This window comes from Tachypleus tridentatus, chromosome 3, assembly GCF_004210375.1.
Source record: "Tachypleus tridentatus isolate NWPU-2018 chromosome 3, ASM421037v1, whole genome shotgun sequence".
NCBI lineage: Eukaryota > Metazoa > Arthropoda > Merostomata > Xiphosura > Limulidae > Tachypleus > Tachypleus tridentatus.
Window position 1 is genome coordinate 113683177 of NC_134827.1, and position 23858 is coordinate 113707034.

At 35.3% G+C, this 23858-nt stretch overlaps 1 protein-coding gene across 1 annotated transcript; it reads left to right on the forward strand.

Annotated features, from left to right (window-relative positions):
• The first annotated feature begins 818 nt into the window (after positions 1-818).
• LOC143247806 (uncharacterized) lies at positions 819-9221 on the forward strand. The gene is made up of 2 exons (XM_076496301.1): positions 819-2404; positions 8396-9221. Exons 1-2 carry the CDS (start codon positions 2317-2319, stop codon positions 8581-8583), a joined length of 276 nt encoding a protein of 91 aa, XP_076352416.1. The 5' UTR covers positions 819-2316; the 3' UTR covers positions 8584-9221.
• The last annotated feature ends 14637 nt before the right edge of the window (positions 9222-23858 follow it).

Consider the following 23858-nt stretch of genomic DNA (forward strand, 5'->3'; position numbering starts at 1 on the left):
CGGTGTTATATAGCTTGATGACAACAACAACTGTGCCGGTGTTATATAGTTTGATGACAACAACAACTGTGCCTGTGTTATATAGCTTGATGACAACAACAACTGTGCCTGTGTTATATAGCTTGATGACAACAACTGTGCCGGTGTTATATAGCTTGATGACAACAACAACTGTGCCGGTGTTATATAGCTTGATGACAACAACAACTGTGCCGGTGTTATATAGTTTGATGACAACAACAACTGTGCCTGTGTTATATAGCTTGACGACAACAACAACTGTGCCAGTGTTATATAGCTTGACGACAACAACTGTGCCGGTGTTATATAGCTTGACGACAACAACAACTGTGCCGGTGTTATATAGCTTGATGACAACAACAACTGTGCCGGTGTTATATAGTTTGATGACAACAACAACTGTGCCGGTGTTATATAGTTTGATGACAACAACAACTGTGCCTGTGTTATATAGCTTGACGACAACAACAACTGTGCCAGTGTTATATAAACTGACGACAACAACTGTGCCGGTGTTATATAAGCTTGACGACAACAACAACTGTGCCGGTGTTATATAGCTTGATGACAACAACAACTGTGCCGGTGTTATATGGTTTGATGACAACAACAACTCTATTGCCGGTGTTATATAGTTTGATGACAACAACAACTGTGCCTGTGTTATATAGCTTGATGACAACAACAACTGTGCCTGTGTTATATAGCTTGATGACAACAACTGTGCCGGTGTTATATAGCTTGACGACAACAACAACTGTGCCGGTGTTATATAGCTTGATGACAACAACAACTGTGCCAGTGTTATATAGCTTGACGACAACAACTGTGCCGGTGTTATATAGCTTGACGACAACAACAACTGTGCCGGTGTTATATAGCTTGATGACAACAACAACTGTGCCGGTGTTATATAGTTTGATGACAACAACAACTGTGCCGGTGTTATATAGTTTGATGACAACAACAACTGTGCCGGTGTTATATAGTTTGATGACAACAACAACTGTGCCTGTGTTATATAGCTTGATGACAACAACAACTGTGCCTGTGTTATATAGCTTGATGACAACAACTGTGCCGGTGTTATATAGCTTGATGACAACAACTGTGCCGGTGTTATATAGCTTGACGATGACAACAACTGTGCCGGTGTTATATAGCTTGATGACAACAACTGTGCCGGTGTTATATAGCTTGACGACAACAACAACTGTGCCGGTGTTATATAGTTTGATGACAACAACAACTGTGCCGGTGTTATATAGCTTGACGACAACAACAACTGTGCCGGTGTTATATAGCTTGACGACAACAACAACTGTGCCGGTGTTATATAGCTTGACGACAACAACAACTGTGCCGGTGTTATATAACTTGACGACAACAACAACTGTGCCGGTGTTATATAGCTTGACGACGACAACAACTGTGCCGGTGTTATATAGCTTGACGATAACAACAACTGAGCCGGTGTTATATAGCTTGATGACAACAACAGCTGTGCCTGTGTTATATAGCTTGATGACAACAACTGTGCCGGTGTTATATAGCTTGACGACAACAACAACTGTGCCGGTGTTATATAGCTCGATGACAACAACAACTGTGCCGGTGTTATATAGCTTGATGACAACAACTGTGCCGGTGTTATATAGCTTGACGATAACAACAACTGTGCCGGTGTTATATAGCTTGACGAAAACAACAACCGTGCCGGTGTTATATAGCTTGACAACAACAACAACTGTGCCGGTGTTATATAGCTTGACAACAACAACAACTCTGCCGGTCCATTTTCCTTTTATTTATTCTGGTATTTAACGTTAAAGTTCTTAAAGAAACGGAAGAAGAAAAGTCTAGAGATAGGAAAGTGTTACTTCACCAGTACCTCCGAAGGCTTATAACGCTAAAAACCGATACCTTTGGTTGGAACAGCACAGATAGCCCATTGTTAAGTTTTGTGGTTAATAACAAAGAAAATAGTAAACACGATGTCTTCTCAAGTTCATGCCATCATTGCTATGTTGGATGTTTATCATCGGTTGAGTTTACAAAAAAAATACCATTTTGGACTGATAAATTAGAAAGAACATTCAACATGTGGGTTATTGTTGTGAGATTTCACTGTCACGTTTCGCAAACCGTTGGTATAAAAGAAAAAAAAAATGTCATTTCGGCTGTTGGTGTGTTATAAGAGTGAATCCTTGGATTCATAGTCCCGGTACACGATAATAATTCCACTATCAAGTGCTGCCCCCTCGTTATTACTTATAGTGTTACTATAAGTTATTAATGTGGGTCTGTTGTTTTCTATTTTCAGGCTGTACAAAGGTTTATACAAAAAGCAGTCATCTAAAGGCCCACCAACGTATCCACACAGGTATGTGTTCCCAGTCAAATCTACTTGTTATGGAGTTGAAATGTATTGATAAACCTTAACTAGAGTACGCTACTGACGTCCTGTATTACACTTTAGATGGAGTTGTTATTGGTTTCAACTTGATATATATTTTATCTTTACAGCATTAGATCACACAAAAAGAAATAATTTTATGTAGTTACCGAATCTGAGAAGATTAATCAATTTAACTTAGAAAATATAAGTTTTTCAAACTTTACTAAGAATTCACAGTTTCGTTTTGAGGTAAGTTACTGATATAGTACATTTTATTATCAGTTTCATATAAGGATATTTTTATTTTAAAACAGTACAAGTAAACAAGTGTTAAGGGTTACTTTTTAGATTATGCTGAAGGTTTCTGTCAGCTTTTCTATTTTTACAAGTTTTTATAAAGGTTAAATTTAAAATTAAATTTTTCCAGTTTAAGTTCTTGTTATTTTTAAAATAAAAATATTAATTTATTGTTTCCCGTCACATCCTAACATTGATTATCTTGGTGAGGCTTAGGTTATTTAATGGTAATATTAGGCTTAGCTGACTTTTGTACGATACGAGATGCAAAAAGTACAACTTCTCAATTCGAGGGCCCAGCCTGGCCAGGTGTTTAAGGCACTCGACTCGTAATCGGAGGGTTGCGGGTTCGAATTCCCATCATACTAAACATGCTCGCCCTTTCAGCCGTGTGGGCGTTATAACGGTACAATCAATCCCACTATTCGTTGGTAAAGAATATTACCAAACGTTGGCGGTGGGTGGTGATGACTAGCTGCCTTCCTTCGAGTCTTACACTGCTAAATTAGGATCGGCTAGCGCAGACAGCGCGAAATTCAAAATAAACCAAACCAATCCGAATTCAAGATCGATGGCACGAGTTACACTTGTTTTAAACATAAATCTTGAATGTGGAACTTGTATTAAAATTCACCAACAGTCGTTTTTATTTAATATTTGGTTTGTGAGAGAACAGTTCTATGGACGAAGTATATATTTGTTTGTCTAACTATAAAGCATATATTGAGTAGAATGTTTTTAATAACATTGGATTTTAATGTTTAAACATTATATATCATTTACTTCGTCGAGAGAAATGCTTTACGTTTTAATTATTTCTCTAATTAACAGTTGACAATTCATTAAAGCTACAAACAGTAGAGGAACACTACTCAGTTTTTATTATTTTTATCATATATACTACACCTTTATGAAGCAAAGAGTAATCTCATGTTACCATTCAATTACTGGCGTTCTTCATTCTCGGCAGTTTCCACACACTACAAATAAATATTTCAAAATTAGAGATGGCGAACTTTGTAGAGCAGGATATTTTGTTTATTTGGATCCTAAAAATCGATAAAAGTGTGGAACTTAATTTCGTTCGGAGTGTTGAGAGATCATTGATATGGATAGCCCGAGAGAGAGGGATATAGCCCGCTGGCAGCCCGGATACCTCCAGCTATGAAGACGAGCTGTAGATTGTGTCGGTCAAGTTGCTTTCGTTAAATGTTAGCTATCTCAAATTTAGGGCGCCTTCAGGCGTTTGTATTGCACGTGCCGAACTGCTAGATACAAGAGAATCTGATATAGCCTGAAGAGTTTCTTATCTCGCTTGGAATGTCTGTCTTGACCTGCAATAGTACGAATAACAGTCATAACCGCTACGCACTGAGGCGTACCAGCAAAAGACCGATAGGCCGACCATAAAATGAAACAGCAGGGAGGTAAAGTCGTTTATCAGGGTGAATTAGGGAACGTCGCTGTTTGTCATTAGGTGCTAGCTCCAATCTATATAGATGTCACCTCTAGCCCTCATTTAGCCCTTGTGTAGGAAAACTTGTTGTTTGGCATTTCCTGTCGTTTGTCAAGTCAGTATGCAACGTATCAATCTACAGGCTAAAGCCAGCGACTGTGGAGTCGTTGCAACCCCACAGACGTCATGGGGTCAGATGACCCGTCAGTGAATGGGAAAGACAAACCTACAGAAATGGACGTAAATGTTGTAAACATTTACATGTACTAGGTAGAAACCGTACAAGAAAGATTGATGTTTACCTTCCGATGTACTCATCCTTCATATAATACTAAATCTTACTTGCTCAGTGTCACACTCCACCAACAGTAAGTTTCCTTTAAGTGCAAGCCCACAGAGTATTAGTTTCGTTTGTGATTCACTTTCGTCCTTATCAGTATTTTAAGGTGTTGTAACAGTTTCTCTGTATAGTCCTTGTTACTTTAAAATTGATGTAACAATTTCATTGCATAAATCTTGTCTTCATTGCTACAGTGATGCAATATTTTCACTGAACAGTCCTTTTCATCAATGTAACAGTTTCTCTGTGTTGTCCTTGCCATCACTGTAACACTGATGTAACAGTTTCTCTGTATAGTCCTTGTCATCACTGTAACACTGATGTAACAGTTTCACTGTATAGTCCTTGTCTTCACTGTAACATTGATGTAACAGTTTTTCTGTATAGTCATTGTCTTCACTGTAACGCTGATGTAACAGTGTCTCTGTATAGTCCTTGCCCTCACTGTAACACTGATGTAACAGTGTCTCTGTATAGTCCTTTTCACAGTAATATTGATGTAAGAATTTCATTCTATAATTCTTGTCTTCATTATTACAGTGATGTAACAGTTTTACTGAATAGTCCTCGTCATCGCTGTAACATTAATGTAACAGTTTCACTATATAAACCTTCTCGTCACTGTAACATTAATGTAACAGTTTCTCTGTATAGTCATTGTCTTCACTGTAACACTGATGTAACAGTGTCTCTGTATAGTCCTTGCCCTCACTGTAACACTGATGTAACAGTTTCTCTGTATAGTCCTTGCCCTCACTGTAACACTGATGTAACAGTTTCACTGTATAAACCTTCTCGTCACTGTAACATTAATGTAACAGTTTCACTAGATAGTCCTTGTCATCATTGTTACAGTTTATTTGAATAGTCCTTGACATCAATATAAGTTTCACTATGTAGTCCTTGTCATTACTGTTACAGTGAATTGAAAGCTTCTCTGGATAGTCCTTGTCGTCAATATACGTTTCACTATATAGTCCTTGTCATCACTGTTACGGTGATTTAACAGTTTCTCTGGATAGTCCTTCTCGTCAATATAAGTTTCACTGTATAGTCCTTGTCGTCAATATACGTTTCACTATATAGTCCTTGTCATCACTGTTACGGTGATTTAACAGTTTCTCTGGATAGTCCTTCTCGTCAATATAAGTTTCACTGTATAGTCCTTGTCGTCAATATACGTTTCACTATATAGTCCTTGTCATCACTGTTACAGTGATTTAACAGTTTCTCTGGATAGTCCTTCTCATCAATATAAGTTTCACTGTATAGTCCTTGTCATTACTGTAACAGTGATATAACAGGTTAAATGGTTAGCACTAAGTTTTAATGTTTTTAGAACATGACCCAAAACTCGAGCGCTTTCGTACAGCTCATTATATGTCTTTGGAATAAGGCTAAATAGTCAACTATTATAAAGCGCTCGAGTTTTGGGTTTCGTTTTTAAAATAGTGATGTAACAGTTCTAGAATGCATGAGACGATAATTTATACGAACGATAGTTGTCTTTATAAGTTTGTACAAGCGCTTTAGTTTTAGAATTTTTCTTTTGCGCTATCTGTTCGCAGCTGTCGGTAATCTTGAACCAACATAAGCTCTCTTCTGTGGGCTGGACAGTTATCTCGTGAAAGGAAACCTCTCGCGTTTCTGCAAGCAAATACGTTATTGTGCCTTAGAAAGATGCAGGTTTTGATTTCAGTTTTGGGTTGTAAATGACCTGCTTTCTGCTGCTTATTGTCTTCAGCAGGTTCCTTGAAAAACCCCACCAAGCGGCGTTTTATAGCAAAATTTTACGACTCCATATTGTTTCTTTAAAACACGTTCCTTCATGAAGACACAGTAAATCTTTCCTAATACAAAGGTCACCCCCTATCGGTAAACAAAATAAACATAACTTTTGAAAGAGTGATTTACCAGCGGCGAGTCTATGGAACGGTAATAAGTTAAGTTTTGTACGGAGTTACGACCGAAATGTGTTTGACTTCAATATGTCCACCTCTTCCATTCATCTAAAGATTTCCAGTCATGAATAGATTGTGTCCATCAATAAATTGCTCTGTTTTTCTACTCGTCTACATGAAGTCTGATCCTGTAAGACAAACCACAGACATTTGGTCACTAACCAAACAAGTGGAATAATTTAAAAAAGGAGGGATAAACACAGAAAATTAAACACAATTACTGTCTGCGTTACGATGTAATATATATCACATACTGTGTGTAATTGATGAGGGTCGTAGACCGGTTGTAAATGATGTATCGCTAGACTGGTGGAAAATTGTTTCATTAGTAGACCGGTGGTAAATGTTGTTTTATTAGTAGACTGGTGGTAAATGTTGTTTAATTAGTAGACTGGTGGTAAATGTTGTTTTATTAGTAGACTGGTGGTAAATGTTGTTTAATTAGTAGACTGGTGGTAAATGTTGTTTTATTAGTAGACTGGTGGTAAATGTTGTTTAATTAGTAGACTGGTGGTAAATGTTGTTTTATTAGTAGACTGGTGGTAAATGTTGTTTAATTAGTAGACTGGTGGTAAATGTTGTTTTATTAGTAGACTGGTGGTAAATGTTTCATTAGTAGACTGGTGGTAAATGTTTCATTAGTAGACCGGTGATAAATGTTGTTTTATTGGTAGACTGGTGGTAAAATGTTCATATAGCAGACTGGTGGCAAATGTTTCGTATTAGTAGGTGATAAATGTTGTTTATTGGCAGACTGGTGGTAAATGCTCTTTCATTAGTAGACTGGTGGTAAATGTTTCATTAGTAGACTGGTGGTAAATGTTTCATTAGTAGACCGGTGATAAATGTTGTTTTATTAGTAGACTGGTGGTAAATGTTGTTTAATTAGTAGACTGCGGATGAAAAATGTTGTTTTATTAGTAGACTGTGGTAAATGCTGTTTAATTCAGTAGACTGGTGGTAAATGTTGTTTTATTAGTAGACCTGGTGGTAAATGTTGTTTAATTAGTAGACCGGTGGTAAATGTTGTTTTATTAGTAGACTGGTGGTAAAATGTTTCATTAGTAGACCTGGTGGTAAATGTTTCATTAGTAGACCGGTGATAAAATGTTGTTTATTGGTAGACTGGTGGTAAATGTTTCCAATAGTAGACTGGTGGTAAATGTTTCAATTAGTAGACTGGTGGTAAATGTTTAATAGTAGACCGGTGATAAATGTTGTTTTATTGGTAGACTGGTGGTAAATGTTTCATTAGTAGACTGGGTGGCAAAATGTGCTCATTAGTAGACTGGTGGTAAATGTTTCATTAGTAGACCGGTGGCAAATGTTTCATTAGTAGACTGGTGGTAAAATGTTTCATTAGTAGACCGGTGATAAATGTTTCATTAGTAGACCGGTGGCAAATGTTTCATTAGTAGACTGGTGGTAAATGTTTCATTAGTAGACCGGTGATAAATGTTGTTTTATTGGTAGACTGGTGGTAAATGTTTCATTAGTAGACCGGTGGCAAATGTTTCATTAGTAGACTGGTGGTAAATGTTTCATTAGTAGACTGGTGGTAAATGTTTCATTAGTAGACCGGTGGCAAATGTTTCATTAGTAGACTGGTGGTAAATGTTTCATTAGTAGACTGGTGGTAAATGTTTCATTAGTAGACCGGTGGCAAATGTTTCATTAGTAAACTGGTGGTAAATGTTTCATTAGTAGACCGGTGATAAATGTTGTTTTATTGGTAGACTGGTGGTAAATGTTTCATTAGTAGACCGGTGGCAAATGTTTCATTAGTAGACTGGTGGTAAATGTTGTTTTAATAATGTGACGGCAGACAAATATATTCTATACAGAAATTTTTCTGTTTTTAGAACTATTAGAGAAACCATGTTTGTAAGTTTTTATGTCATATCACATTACGTTTGTTTCAGGTGAGAAGCCGTACTTGTGCCATTGGCCCGAGTGTCAGTGGCGGTTTGCCCGATCCGACGAACTCACCAGACATTATCGTAAGCATACCGGAGCCAAGCCTTTCAAGTGTAAAGTGTGCGACCGGTCTTTTGCGAGGTCCGATCATCTCGCTCTGCACATGAAGCGCCACCAACCAAAAATGAAGTGATACCAAGAAGTGTGACGTGTGTGTGTGCAGTGCTTGCTCCTGGTGGAATGTGTGATAAGTAATCGACGAATTGTTAGTCCGTTTGGAGTTTTACTAAACTTGTCTACATTTGTGACAATTAACAAGGACAAGTTAAACGACATTTTGGAAAACCGTTTTCCTGAGATTCTGTTTGCCATTGTAATCTCGGCTTTGTGTTGCTCGAAACGCCAGGTCTGTGATTGTACACCCGTTAGATTAAAGGTTCTACATCTTTCAAGTGCCATTCATACAGTTTTAAACTGTTTTCTTCCAGGGGGTTCGGTGGTACAGGGGTATATCACCACTTACGGTCCGTTATGTATGTATATAGGTCTCTGTGTGTACATGTACACACGTATATTAGTTTTTCAAAAGATTATATATATTACACGTCTTTTAAAACGTTTATACATTTATGAGTATATAGAACACATTACCTTGCTTATGAATTTGTGTAACTGATGTTAGAACTTTCTGAGAGTCAACTGATTTGATTTTATGTCACTTATCTGGAGTATTATTCTAAAAACATACACGTTTTGATTATCTAGAAGTTATAAGAAAGTAATTATGTTGTTTTTAAAGGAAATAAATATCTTGAATGTTTTCTATCTTAATCTCTATCTTATTTTGTAACTGATAAAGTTTTCAAACCATGTAACAGAACACTTTCAGTTATACACCACAAACAAATCTGTCCAATAATGACACTAGAAGTTACGATCCTTTGAAAAAGGATTCGTTCTGGTTTACACATGCGAGTTTTATAAAAAAATAAAAACAGTTGTTTTTCACATGGTTTATATCTGTTCTACACTTAACATTTGTACACATTCATAAACTTTTCAAAATTACTGGAAGAATAATAGTTATTGAAAATAAACAAAATATTTTCTCAGCTCTTTTTTTGAACAACACCAATTACTGTATTAAAAATTTTCCTTCTAAAGACCTTTCTGTCTATTTACTATTAATTACCAGACATTTCTAGCTACACTTCAGCACACTGCCCTCTGTTGGTCTCAATTTGCAAAAAAAAAATAATCGTACGCTATGACTTAAGTATCAATAACACTCAAGTACTCAGTAGATGTCAATAACATTATGATTCAAATATTCATTGTAGTTCACCACACAACAAGTTTAGATACAGTTGATTGTAGTTCACCACACAACAAGTTTAGGTATACTTGATCGTAGTTCACCACACAACAAGTTTAGATATACTTGATCGTAGTTTACCACAGCAGAACAAGTTTAGATACACTTGATTGTAGTTCACCACACAACAAGTTTAGATACACTTGATTGTAGTTCACCACACAACAAGTTTAGATACACTTGATCGTAGTTCACCACACAACAAGTTTAGGTATACTTGATCGTAGTTTACCACACAACAAGTTTAGATACACTTGATTGTAGTTTACCACACAACAAGTTTAGATACACTTGATTGCAGTTTACCACACAACAAGTTTAGATACACTTGATTGTAGTTCACCACACAACAAGTTTAGATACACTTGATTGTAGTTTACCACACAACAAGTTTAGATACACTTGATTGTAGTTCACCACACAACAAGTTTAGATACACTTGATTGTAGTTTACCACACAACAAGTTTAGATACACTTGATTGTAGTTTACCACACAACAAATGCAGACAAACTTGATTGCAGTTTACCACACAACAAGTTTAGATACACTTGATTGTAGTTCACCACACAACAAGTTTAGATACACTTGATTGTAGTTTACCACACAACAAGTTTAGATACACTTGATTGTAGTTCACCACACAACAAGTTTAGATACACTTGATTGTAGTTTACCACACAACAAGTTTAGATACACTTGATTGTAGTTTACCACACAACAAATGCAGACAAACTTGATTGTAGTTTACCACACAACAAGCTTAGATACACTTGATTGTAGTTCACCACACAACAAGTTTAGATACACTTGATTGTAGTTTACCACACAACAAGTTTAGATACACTTGATTGTAGTTCACCACACAACAAGTTTAGATACACTTGATTGTAGTTTACCACACAACAAGTTTAGATACACTTGATTGTAGTTTACCACACAACAAATGCAGACAAACTTGATTGTAGTTTACCACACAACAAGCTTAGATACACTTGATTGTAGTTCACCACACAACAAGTTTAGGTATACTTGATCGTAGTTTACCACACAACAAGTTTAGATACACTTGATTGCAGTTTACCACACAACAAGTTTAGATATACTTGATTGTAGTTTACCACACAACAAGTTTAGATACACTTGATCGTAGTTTACCACAGCAGAACAAGTTTAGATATACTTGATTGCAGTTCACCACACAACAAGTTTAGATACACTTGGTTGTAGTTTAGATTGTTCATCTATCATAACTATTCACTCATCCAAACGTGGTATGTGTCGCAAGATGTCATAACTTTCACACATTATAACACTATAAGAGACCTATAAAGATTCGGTGTTAACTCTGAACACCTTGTCTCTGAAGTTACCACAGAATCATGAAACCGAAATCTTTTGTTGGAACCGCCTCTTAGATAAACCTTTATGTGGTTTTATTCACTTCTAGCGCAAAGTGTTACAATGTACTACCTACGCTCTGCTCACGAAGCGTATTCTTTCTCTATTTGTTATACAAGCTTACCGAGGAAAAGAAAGCTTTACTTTTAACTGTTCTCTTATTTCAGTTGTTGTTTAAATTGTACAACTGGTTTTACAGTTTAGTGGCTCGTCTATCAAGTTTAATATTCTTGACGTCCTTTACTATAAAATATCGCTTAGAACTATGCGCACTCCGATAGCCAGAAACGGTAATGAACGTGAGTTTTGTACGCCTTAAGCACCGATACTGTCGTTATTATTTAGGTATGACTCCTTCCCCACTCCCCTTGGTTGGGTTGTTATTCCAAGTGGGTCCGGTTGTAAAACACAGGTTCTTTGTCTAGCAGGTTGTTAACATGGAATTCACACGATAGTAAAGACATGGAAATCAAGGTTCATCACATCTGATATAAAACGGTTGAAACTTCAAGGAATGGATTCTCTGTTAAGGTAACGTTTCAAATGAATATATCTGGTTTTAAAGTATTAATGGATTGATACACATATGCCTGATCACCGGCCAGTGTTCGCTTGACCAGGACAGTAATTTTACTATTTTACACATTAACTAAATCTGTCCAACAGTTATGAATAGTTATATCAGTACTTTAACGACTTTAGGTTTCTCTTATTATTAAACAAATAAACCAAGGTAACTCTTAAACCTACACCATTAGTGGTCTTTACCAAACGGGTCAACAACATGTTAACCTACACCATTAGTGGTCTTTACCAAACGGGTCAACAACATGTTCTATTGAAACAAGCAACCCAACAATAAATGTTTCAGTCAGAAGGATACAACGAATACCAGGATATTGGTGTCATAAGAATTACGCCACTCGCGTAACTTTAAACTCTCGAGAACAACATTCAGAGAAATACTGGTATCACAAAGACGATAATGTGGGGGTTATTGAAAATTACATAACGAGGGGTAGTAACGACGAAAGTAAACAAACAAATCAAGACTGGTTACCGTTTGTCTTCCTGAATATTCCATCACAACATTCTGATCACACAATTTTACTTCGAGACTGGTTACCGTTTGTCTTCCTGAATAATACAGATAACCGTTCTGATCACACAATTTTACTACAAGACTGGTTACCGTTTGTCTTCCTGAATAATACAGATAAACATTCCATAAGCCATTAGTATAAAATAAAATGAAAATGTTGTTCTCTGCTAAAGAAATAAAAGTTGATTCTTCACTACATGAAACTGAGAAGTAGTCCTCTGCCACAGAAAATAAAAGTTGATTCTTCACAACATGATCTGAGAAGTAGTCCTCCGCCACAGAAAATAAAAGTTGATTATTCACTACATGAAACTGAGAAGTAGTCCTCCGCCACAGAAAATAAAAGTTGATTTTCACTGCATGAAACTGAGAAGTAGTCCTCCGCCACAGAAAATAAAAGTTGATTCTTTACTACATGAAACTAAGAAGTAGTCCTCCGTCACAGAAAATAAAGTTGATTCTTCACTACATGAAACTGAGAAGTAGTCCTCCGCCACAGAAAATAAAAGGCAAAGTTTCTATAGGACAAGAGACTAGATCATCATCTTGTAGTGAATATGAATCTATAGGACAAGAGACTAGATCATCATCTTGTAGTGAATATGAAAAGGTTTCTATACGGCAAGAGACTAGATCATCATCTTGTAGTGAATATGAAAAGGTTTCTATAGGAGAAGAGACTAGATCATCATCTTGTAGTGAATATGAAAAGGTTTCTATAGGACAAGAGACTAGATCATCATCTTGTAGTGAATATGAAAAGGTTTCTATAGGACAAGAGACTAGATCATCATCTTGTAGTGAATATGAAAAAGGTTTCTATAGGACAAGAGACTAGATCATCATCTTGTAGTGAATATGAAAAGGTTTCTATAGGACAAGAGACTAGATCATCATCTTGTAGTGAATATGAAAAGGTTTCTATAGGACAAGAGACTAGATCATCATCTTGTAGTGAATATGAAAAGGTTTCTATAGGACAAGAGACTAGATCATCATCTTGTAGTGAATATGAAAAGGTTTCTATAGGACAAGAGACTAGATCATCATCTTGTAGTGAATATGAAAAGGTTTCTATAGGACAAGAGACCAGATCATCATCTTGTAGTGAATATGAAAAGGTTTCTATAGGACAAGAGACTAGATCATCATCTTGTAGTGAATATGAAAAGGTTTCTATAGGACAAGAGACTAGATCATCATCTTGTAGTGAATATGAAAAGGTTTCTATAGGACAAGAGACCTAGATCATCATCTTGTAGTGAATATGAAAAGGTTTCTATAGGACAAGAGACTAGATCATCATCTTGTAGTGAATATGAAAAGGTTTCTATAGGACAAGAGACTAGATCATCATCTTCTAGTGAATATGAAAAGGTTTCTATAGGACAAGAGACTAGATCATCATCTTGTAGTGAATATGAAAAGGTTTCTATAGGACAAGAGACTAGATCATCATCTTGTAGTGAATATGACAAAGGTTTCTATAGGACAAGAGACTAGATCATCATCTTCTAGTGAATATGAATCTATAGGACAAGAGACTAGATCATCATCTTGTAGTGAATATGAAAAGGTTTCTATAGGACAAGAGACTAGATCATCATCTTGTAGTGAATATGAAAAGGTTTCTATAGGACAAGAGACTAGATCATCATCTTGTAGTGAATATGAAAAAGGTTTCTATAGGACAAGAGACTAGATCATCATCTTGTAGTGAATATGAAAATCTATAGGACAAGAGACTAGATCATCATCTTGTAGTGAATATGAAAAGGTTTCTATAGGACAAGAGACTAGATCATCATCTTGTAGTGAATATGAAAAGGTTTCTATAGGACAAGAGACTAGATCATCATCTTGTAGTGAATATGAAAAGGTTTCTATAGGACAAGAGACTAGATCATCATCTTGTAGTGAATATGAAAAGGTTTCTATAGGACAAGAGACTAGATCATCATCTTGTAGTGAATATGAAAAGGTTTCTATAGGACAAGAGACTAGATCATCATCTTGTAGTGAATATGAAAAGGTTTCTATAGGACAAGAGACTAGATCATCATCTTGTAGTGAATATGAAAAGGTTTCTATAGGACAAGAGACTAGATCATCATCTTGTAGTGAATATGAAAAGGTTTCTATAGGACAAGAGACTAGATCATCATCTTGTAGTGAATATGAAAAGGTTTCTATAGGACAAGAGACTAGATCATCATCTTGTAGTGAATATGAAAAAGGTTTCTATAGGACAAGAGACTAGATCATCATCTTGTAGTGAATATGACTAGATCAAAAGTGTTTCTATAGGACAAGAGACTAGATCATCATCTTGTAGTGAATATGAAAAGGTTTCTATAGGACAAGAGACTAGATCATCATCTTGTAGTGAATATGAAAAGGTTTCTATAGGACAAGAGACTAGATCATCATCTTGTAGTGAATATGAAAAGGTTTCTATAGGACAAGAGACTAGATCATCATCTTGTAGTGAATATGAAAAAGGTTTCTATAGGACAAGAGACTAGATCATCATCTTGTAGTGAATATGAAAAGGTTTCTATAGGACAAGAGACTAGATCATCATCTTGTAGTGAATATGAAAAGTGTTTCTATAGGACAAGAGACTAGATCATCATCTTGTAGTGAATATGAAAAGGTTTCTATAGGACAAGAGACTAGATCATCATCTTGTAGAATATGAAAAGGTTTCATATACGAGCAAGAGACTAGATCATCATCTTGTATGAATATGAATTTCTATAGGACAAGAGACTAGATCATCATCTTGTAGTGAATATGAAAAGGTTTCGGCAGGAGACCAGAATAGTGAAAAAGGTTTCTATAGGACACAAGACTAGATCATCATCTTGTAGTGAATATGAAAAGGTTTCTATAGGACAAGAGACTAGATCATCATCTTCTAGTGAAATGAAAAGGTTTCTATAGGACAAGAGACTAGATCATCATCTTGTAGTGTGAATCTATGACAAGAGACTAGATCATCATCTTGTAGTGAATATGAAAAGGTTTCTATAGGACAAGAGACTAGATCATCATCTTGATCATCATCTTAGTGAATATGAAAAGGTTTCTATAGGACAAGAGACTAGATCATCATCTTGTAGTGAATATGAAAAGGTTTCTATAGGACAAGAGACTAGATCATCATCTTGTAGTGATGAATATGAAAAGGTTTCTATAGGACAAGAGACTAGATCATCATCTTGTAGTGAATATGAAAAGGTTTCTATAGGACAAGAGACTAGATCATCATCTTGTAGTGAATATGAAAAGGTTTCTATAGGACAAGAGACTAGATCATCATCTTCTAGTGAATATGAATCTATAGGACAAGAGACTAGATCATCATCTTGTAGTGAATATGAATAGGACAAGAGACTAGATCATCATCTTGTAGTGAATATGAAAAGGTTTCTATAGGACTAGGATCTTGTAGTGAATATGAAAGGTTTCTCTATAGGACAAGAGACTAGATCATCATCTTGTAGTGAATATGTTTCTATAGGACAAGAGACTAGATCATCATCTTGTAGTGAATATGAAAAGGTTTCTATAGGACAAGAGACTAGATCATCATCTTGTAGTGAATATGAAAAGGTTTCTATAGGACAAGAGACTAGATCATCATCTTGAAGTGAATATGAAAAGGTTTCTATAGGACAAGAGACTAGATCATCATCTTGTAGTGAATATGAAAAGGTTTCTATAGGAAAGAGACTAGTTTCTATAGGACAAGAGACTAGATCATCATCTTGTAGTGAATATGAAAAGGTTTCTATAGGACAAGAGACTAGATCATCATCTTGTAGTGAATATGAAAAGGTTTCTATAGGACAAGAGACTAGATCATCATCTTGTAGTGAATATGAAAAGGTTTCTATAGGACAAGAGACTAGATCATCATCTTGTAGTGAATATGAAAAGGTTTCTATAGGACAAGAGACTAGATCATCATCTTGTAGTGAATATGAAAAGGTTTCTATAGGACAAGAGACTAGATCATCATCTTGTAGTGAATATGAAAAGGTTTCTATAGGACAAGAGACTAGATCATCATCTTGTAGTGAATATGAAAAGGTTTCTATAGGACAAGAGACTAGATCATCATCTTGTAGTGAATATGAAAAGGTTTCTATAGGACAAGAGACTAGATCATCATCTTGTAGTGAATATGAAAAGGTTTCTATAGGACAAGAGACTAGATCATCATCTTGTAGTGAATATGAAAAGGTTTCTATAGGACAAGAGACTAGATCATCATCTTGTAGTGAATATGAAAAGGTTTCTATAGGACAAGAGACTAGATCATCATCTTGTAGTGAATATGAAAAGGTTTCTATAGGACAAGAGACTAGATCATCATCTTAGATCATCAGTGAATATGAAAAGGTTTCTATAGGACAAGAGACTAGATCATCATCTTGTAGTGAATATGAAAAGGTTTCTATAGGACAAGAGACTAGATCATCATCTTGAATATGAAAAGTGAATATGAATATGAAAAGGTTTCTATAGGACAAGAGACTAGATCATCATCTTGTAGTGAATATGAAAAGGTTTCTATAGGACAAGAGACTAGATCATCATCTTGTGAAGTGAATATGTTTCTATAGGACAAGAGACTAGATCATCATCTTGTATAGGACAAGAGACTAGATCATCATCTTGTAGTGAATATGAAAAGGTTTCTATAGGACAAGAGACTAGATCATCATCTTGTAGTGAATATGAAAAGGTTTCTATAGGACAAGAGACTAGATCATCATCTTGTAGTGAATATGAAAAGGTTTCTATAGGACAAGAGACTAGATCATCATCTTGTAGTGAATATGAAAAGGTTTCTATAGGACAAGAGACTAGATCATCATCTTGTAGTGAATATGAAAAGGTTTCTATAGGACAAGAGACTAGATCATCATCTTGTAGTGAATATGAAAAGGTTTCTATAGGACAAGAGACTAGATCATCATCTTGTAGTGAATATGAAAAGGTTTCTATAGGACAAGAGACTAGATCATCATCTTGTAGACAAGAGTGAATATGAAAAGGTTTCTATAGGACAAGAGACTAGATCATCATCTTGTAGTGAATATGAAAAGGTTTCTATAGGACAAGAGACTAGATCATCATCTTGTAGTGAATATGAAAAGGTTTCTATAGGACAAGAGACTAGATCATCATCTTGTAGTGAATATGAAAGGTTTCTATAGGACAAGAGACTAGATCATCATCTTGTAGTGAATATGAAAAGGTTTCTATAGGACAAGAGACTAGATCATCATCTTGTAGTGAATATGAAAAGGTTTCTATAGGACAAGAGACTAGATCATCATCTTGTAGTGAATATGAAAAGGTTTCTATAGGACAAGAGACTAGATCATCATCTTGTAGTGAATATGAAAAGGTTTCTATAGGACAAGAGACTAGATCATCATCTTGTAGTGAATATGAAAAGGTTTCTATAGGACAAGAGACTAGATCATCATCTTGTAGTGAATATGAAAAGGTTTCTATAGGACAAGAGACTAGATCATCATCTTGTAGTGAATATGAAAAGGTTTCTATAGGACAAGAGACTAGATCATCATCTTGTAGTGAATATGAAAAAGTTTCTATAGGACAAGAGACTAGATCATCATCTTGTAGTGAATATGAAAAGGTTTCTATAGGACAAGAGACTAGATCATCATCTTGTAGTGAATATGAAAAGGTTTCTATAGGACAAGAGACTAGATCATCATCTTGTAGTGAATATGAAAAGGTTTCTATAGGACAAGAGACTAGATCATCATCTTGTAGTGAATATGAAAAGGTTTCTATAGGACAAGAGACTAGATCATCATCTTGTTGAATATGAAAAGTTTCTATGAGAGATGAATCAAGTGTTGCATGAAAGGTCTATAGGACAAGAGACTAGATCATCATCTTGTAGTGAATATGAAAAGGTTTCTATAGGACAAGAGACTAGATCATCATCTTGTAGTGAATATGAAAAGGTTTCTATAGGACAAGAGACTAGATCATCATCTTGTAGTGAATATGAAAAGGTTTCTATAGGACAAGAGACTAGATCATCATCTTGTAGTGAATATGAAAATCTATAGGACAAGAGACTAGATCATCATCTTGTAGTGAATATGGGACAAAGACTAGAATCATCATCTTGTGAGTGAATATGAAAAGGTTTCTATAGGACAAGAGACTAGATCATCATCTTGTAGTGAATATGAAAAGGTTTCTATAGGACAAGAGACTAGATCATCATCTTGTAGTGAATATGAAAGAGGATTTCTTCTATAGGACAAGAGACTAGATCATCATCTTGTAGTGAATATGAAAAGGTTTCTATAGGACAAGAGACTAGATCATCATCTTGTAGTGAATATGAAAAGGTTTCTATAGGACAAGAGACTAGATCATCATCTTGTAGTGAATATGAATCTATAGGACAAGAGACTAAATCATCATCTTGTAGTGAATATGAAAAGGTTTCTATAGGACAAGAGACTAGATCATCATCTTCTTGTAGTGAATATGAATAAAAGGTTTCTATAGGACAAGAGACTAGATCATCATCTTGTAGTGAATATGAAAAGGTTTCTATAGGACAAGAGACTAGATCATCATCTTGTAGTGAATATGAATCTATAGGACAAGAGGATCAAGAGACTGGGACAAGAGATCATCATCTTGTAGTGAATATGAAAAGGTTTCTATAGGACAAGAGACTAGATCATCATCTTGTAGTGAATATGAAAGGTTTCTATAGGACAAGAGACTAGATCATCATCTTGTAGTGAATATGAAAAGGTTTCTATAGGACAAGAGACTAGATCATCATCTTGTGAGTGAAGTGAAAAAGTTTCTATAGGGACAAGAGACTAGATCATCATCTATAGAAAAAGGTTTCTGACAAGAGACTAGATCATCATCTTGTAGTGAATATGAAAAGGTTTCTATAGGACAAGAGACTAGATCATCATCTTGTAGTGAATATGAAAAGGTTTCTATAGGACAAGAGACTAGATCATCATCTTGTAGTGAATATGAAAAGGTTTCTATAGGACAAGAGACTAGATCATCATCTTGTAGTGAATATGAAAAGGTTTCTATAGGACAAGAGACTAGATCATCATCTTGTAGTGAATATGAAAAGGTTTCTATAGGACAAGAGACTAGATCATCATCTTGTAGTGAATATGAAAAGGTTTCTATAGGACAAGAGACTAGATCATCATCTTGTAGTGAATATGAATCTATAGGACAAGAGACTAAATCATCATCTTGTAGTGAATATGAAAAGGTTTCTATAGGACAAGAGACTAGATCATCATTTTGTAGTGAATATGAAAAGGTTTCTATAGGACAAGAGACTAGATCATCATCTTGTAGTGAATATGAAAAGGTTTCTATAGGACAAGAGACTAGATCATCATCTTCTAGTGAATATGAATCTATAGGACAAGAGACTAGATCATCATCTTGTAGTGAATATGAAAAGGTTTCTATAGGACAAGAGACTAGATCATCATCTTCTAGTGAATATGAATCTATAGGACAAGAGACTAGATCATCATCTTGTAGTGAATATGAAAAGGTTTCTATAGGACAAGAGACTAGATCATCATCTTGTAGTGAATATGAAAAGGTTTCTATAGGACAAGAGACTAGATCATCATCTTGTAGTGAATATGAAAAGGTTTCTATAGGACAAGAGACTAGATCATCATCTTCTAGTGAATATGAATCTTTCGGACAAGAGACTAGATCATCATCTTGTAGTGAATATGAAAAGGTTTCTGTAAAACAAGAGACTAGATCATCATCTTGAAGTGAATATGAAAAGGTTTCTATAGGACAAGAGACTAGATCATCATCTTGTAGTGAATATGAATCTATAGGACAAGAGACTAGATCATCATCTTGTAGTGAATATGAAAAGGTTTCTATAGGACAAGAGACTAGATCATCATCTTGTAGTGAATATGAAAAGGTTTCTATAGGACAAGAGACTAGATCATCATCTTGTAGTGAATATGAAAAGGTTTCTATAGGACAAGAGACTAGATCATCATCTTGAAGCAGAATATGAAAAGGTTTCTATAGGACAAGAGACTAGATCATCATCTTGTAGTGAATATGAAATGGTTTCTATAGGACAAGAGACTAGATCATCATCTTGTAGTGAATATGAATCTGTAGGACAAGAGACTAGATCATCATCTTGTCGTGAATATGAAAAGGTTTCTATAGGACAAGAGACTAGATCATCATCTTCTAGTGAATATGAATCTATAGGACAAGAGACTAGATCATCATCTTGTAGTGAATATGAAAAGGTTTCTGTAGGACAAGAGACTAGATCATCATCTTGTAGTGAATATGAAAAGGTTTCTGTAGGACAAGAGACTAGATCATCATCTTGAAGTGAATATGAAAAGGTTTCTGTAGGACAAGAGACTAGATCATCATCTTGTAGTGAATATGAAATGGTTTCTATAGGACAAGAGACTAGATCATCATCTTGTAGTGAATATGAATCTGTAGGACAAGAGACTAGATCATCATCTTGTCGTGAATATGAAAAGGTTTCTATAGGACAAGAGACTAGATCATCATCTTGTAGTGAATATGAAAAGGTTTCTATAGGACAAGAGACTAGATCATCATCTTGTAGTGAATATGAAAAGGTTTCTATAGGACAAGAGACTAGATCATCATCTTGTAGTGAATATGAAAAGGTTTCTATAGGACAAGAGACTAGATCATCATCTTGTAGTGAATATGAAAAGGTTTCTATAGGACAAGAGACCAGATCATCATCTTGTAGTGAATATGAAAAAGGTTTCTATAGGACAAGAGACTAGATCATCATCTTGTAGTGAATATGAAAAGGTTTCTATAGGACAAGAGACTAGATCATCATCTTGTAGTGAATATGAAAAAGTTTCTATAGGACAAGAGACCAGATCATCATCTTGTAGTGAATATGAATCTATAGGACAAGAGACTAAATCATCATCTTGTAGTGAATATGAAATGAATTAGTTTACAGATTATTTAGATGCAAATAAAATAAATACAATTAGATTCAGAGCTTATGATGTAAAACAATAAATAAATTATTAATTAGTAGTTAATTAAAAATAAGCCTATTAATTACAATTAAAATTGATTGTTGTAATTATAATGTATTGACTTAGTGATGTGTTAATGTCGCTGTTACTGACTTTTTCGGCCGTAATCCAAAGAACGAACTTCAATTAACAAAACTATGACTTAATAGTTTCACAATTATGTGAATGTCTTCAAATTATTCAATATGTTTAAATACATACATATTAACATTTGTGAAATATATTTTCAACACAAATAACCATAACACTGTGTCGGTAAGTCGTTATAACGGCCAGCATGTTCCGTGGAATTTGGCTTGGAGCAACACTTAACGTCATAAGCTTTCCGGGATCAAACGTAGGATGATTTCATCACAATTTATGAGTGCCGCATGAGGCTAATGCCTAATAGTGTTTCACTGAGTTAAAAACTGTAGGCTTTAAAGAACACTAAAATTACAGAGTTATGAGCCACAACAATCATTAACAGACGGAACTTACAAGTCCACGGACAGCGCCACGGATTAGGTACCACATGATTAGTTGCATAAACCGAGTGAACCCAAGCTGTGGGCGACGTGATCAGACTTCAAGATGCTCGCTGCGTTTAAGATTACCGTGGAACTATGGCACGTGAGGAACTTTTGTGTTAGGAATCACGTGCGTGCTAGAAAGAACTATTGGTATTCTAACAATAATCACACTTAATATAACGTGAATATTCACTGAGAAAGCAACACCAATAAACTACGACTTAGACAGGTTTTCGAAAAGCAACTGAATCCAGGAAATGTAAGAACTACACATCTTTCTCTTTGGACTGTGTCTCGTGACTAGAAAAGCGCAGACAACGAAAGATTTGGTCGAAATACGGTGGTGGAAATAGCGCAGATAGCCCATTGTGTAGCTATGTGCCTAACAACTACATAAAAACAAAACTATGAAAATACGACTAAGTATCGGTTGTGGCAGCCGGATGTAGTCACCTGTCATGTTTGATTACTAATAAAGCTGATAACCATGACAAAAAAAAGTAAAATATTAATAACAATAGCGTTCCTCAACCGGTTCTTACTGTTATTAAAATATTTACGATAGGAAATAGCTTGATGCAGAGGTAAGTTAAAGAAGTCTGCCGTCTAGTAAGCCTAACTTTAAACCAGTGTGTTCTCTTAAACGAGGGCTCAGTTTTAGATGATTGTTTTAATTTTAGTTTCATGACTTACATTCCAGTTTTACTGAGCACCAACTGTAAACCAGTGACAGTATCAGTTATTTGGTTTTACAGAACTAACTACTACTTTAAAGGGGTTCTCTGAGAAAAGTACCATTACTCTAATGGTTCAAGATCTTAGAAACCGCTTATTTGTTGTGTATCTAGCGCTCTGGCGGCGTGTGTTCGTCGCATCTGTCACTGTCACAGACGTTATACAAGAAACTAAGGCAACTTGTCTGGAGTATATATATATAATATATGTTATGTGATGATAACCAGGAACACAGTTGAAGTAAAAATGTATTTCAGGACGGCGCAGATACTAATGAGGTAAAGAACATTTCGGCCGAAAGATGACCTCAGAATGACGAAACGTTGTTCTCTGATTTATTAGTAAAAGTATTAATACTCATACCAGCTGTCCAGAGATTCAATTTTATAGTGACATTTGATCTTCAGTTGTATAAGGCATGCGCGGCCTCAAAGTGAAAATAGGACGCGAACCATGGAAACTCGGATCTACGGTCTCTAACAGGTTGAAGATATTCACTTCAACATACGAACAAAGGCTCTAACGGTTTTAATACAAAAAATCTAGTTACAATCAATGTATTAAATCACTTATTAGTTATGGATATAAACGTTCGACAGAACAATAAAGGAAAGGCACCAAAAATATTATGTTCACACTCACTTCTCAACTGGATCTCAAACAAAATGTACCAAAGATATTATGTTCACACTCACTTCTCAACTGGATCTTAAACAAAAGGCACCAAAGATATTAAGTTCACACTCACTTCTCAACTGGATCTTAAACAAAAGGCACCAAAGATATTAAGTTCACACTCACTTCTCAACTGGATCCTAAACAAAAGGTACCAAAGATATTATGTTCACACTCAATTCTCAACTGGATCTTAAACAAAAGGTACCAGAGATATTATGTTCACACTCACTTCTCAACTGGATCTTAAACAAAAGGTACCAGAGATATTATGTTCACACTCACTTCTCAACTGGATCTTAAACAAAAGGCACCAAAGATATTATGTTCACACTCACTTCTCAACTGGATCTTAAACAAAATGTACCAAAGATATTATGTTCACACTCACTTCTCAACTGGATCTTAAACAAAAGGCACCAAAGATATTATGTTCACACTCACTTCTCAACTGGATCTTAAACAAAATGTACCAAAGATATTATGTTCACACTCACTTCTCAACTGGATC

What these genes read in the sequence shown, in the direction of transcription:
- LOC143247806 (XM_076496301.1), top strand. Translation starts at nt 2,317, where the DNA reads ATGTGGGTCTGTTGTTTTCTATTTTCAGGCTGTACAAAGGTTTATACA. An exon ending in CCACCAACGTATCCACACAG is followed by an intron (nt 2,405 to 8,395) that starts GTATGTGTTCCC and finishes CGTTTGTTTCAG; the next exon opens with GTGAGAAGCCGTACTTGTGC.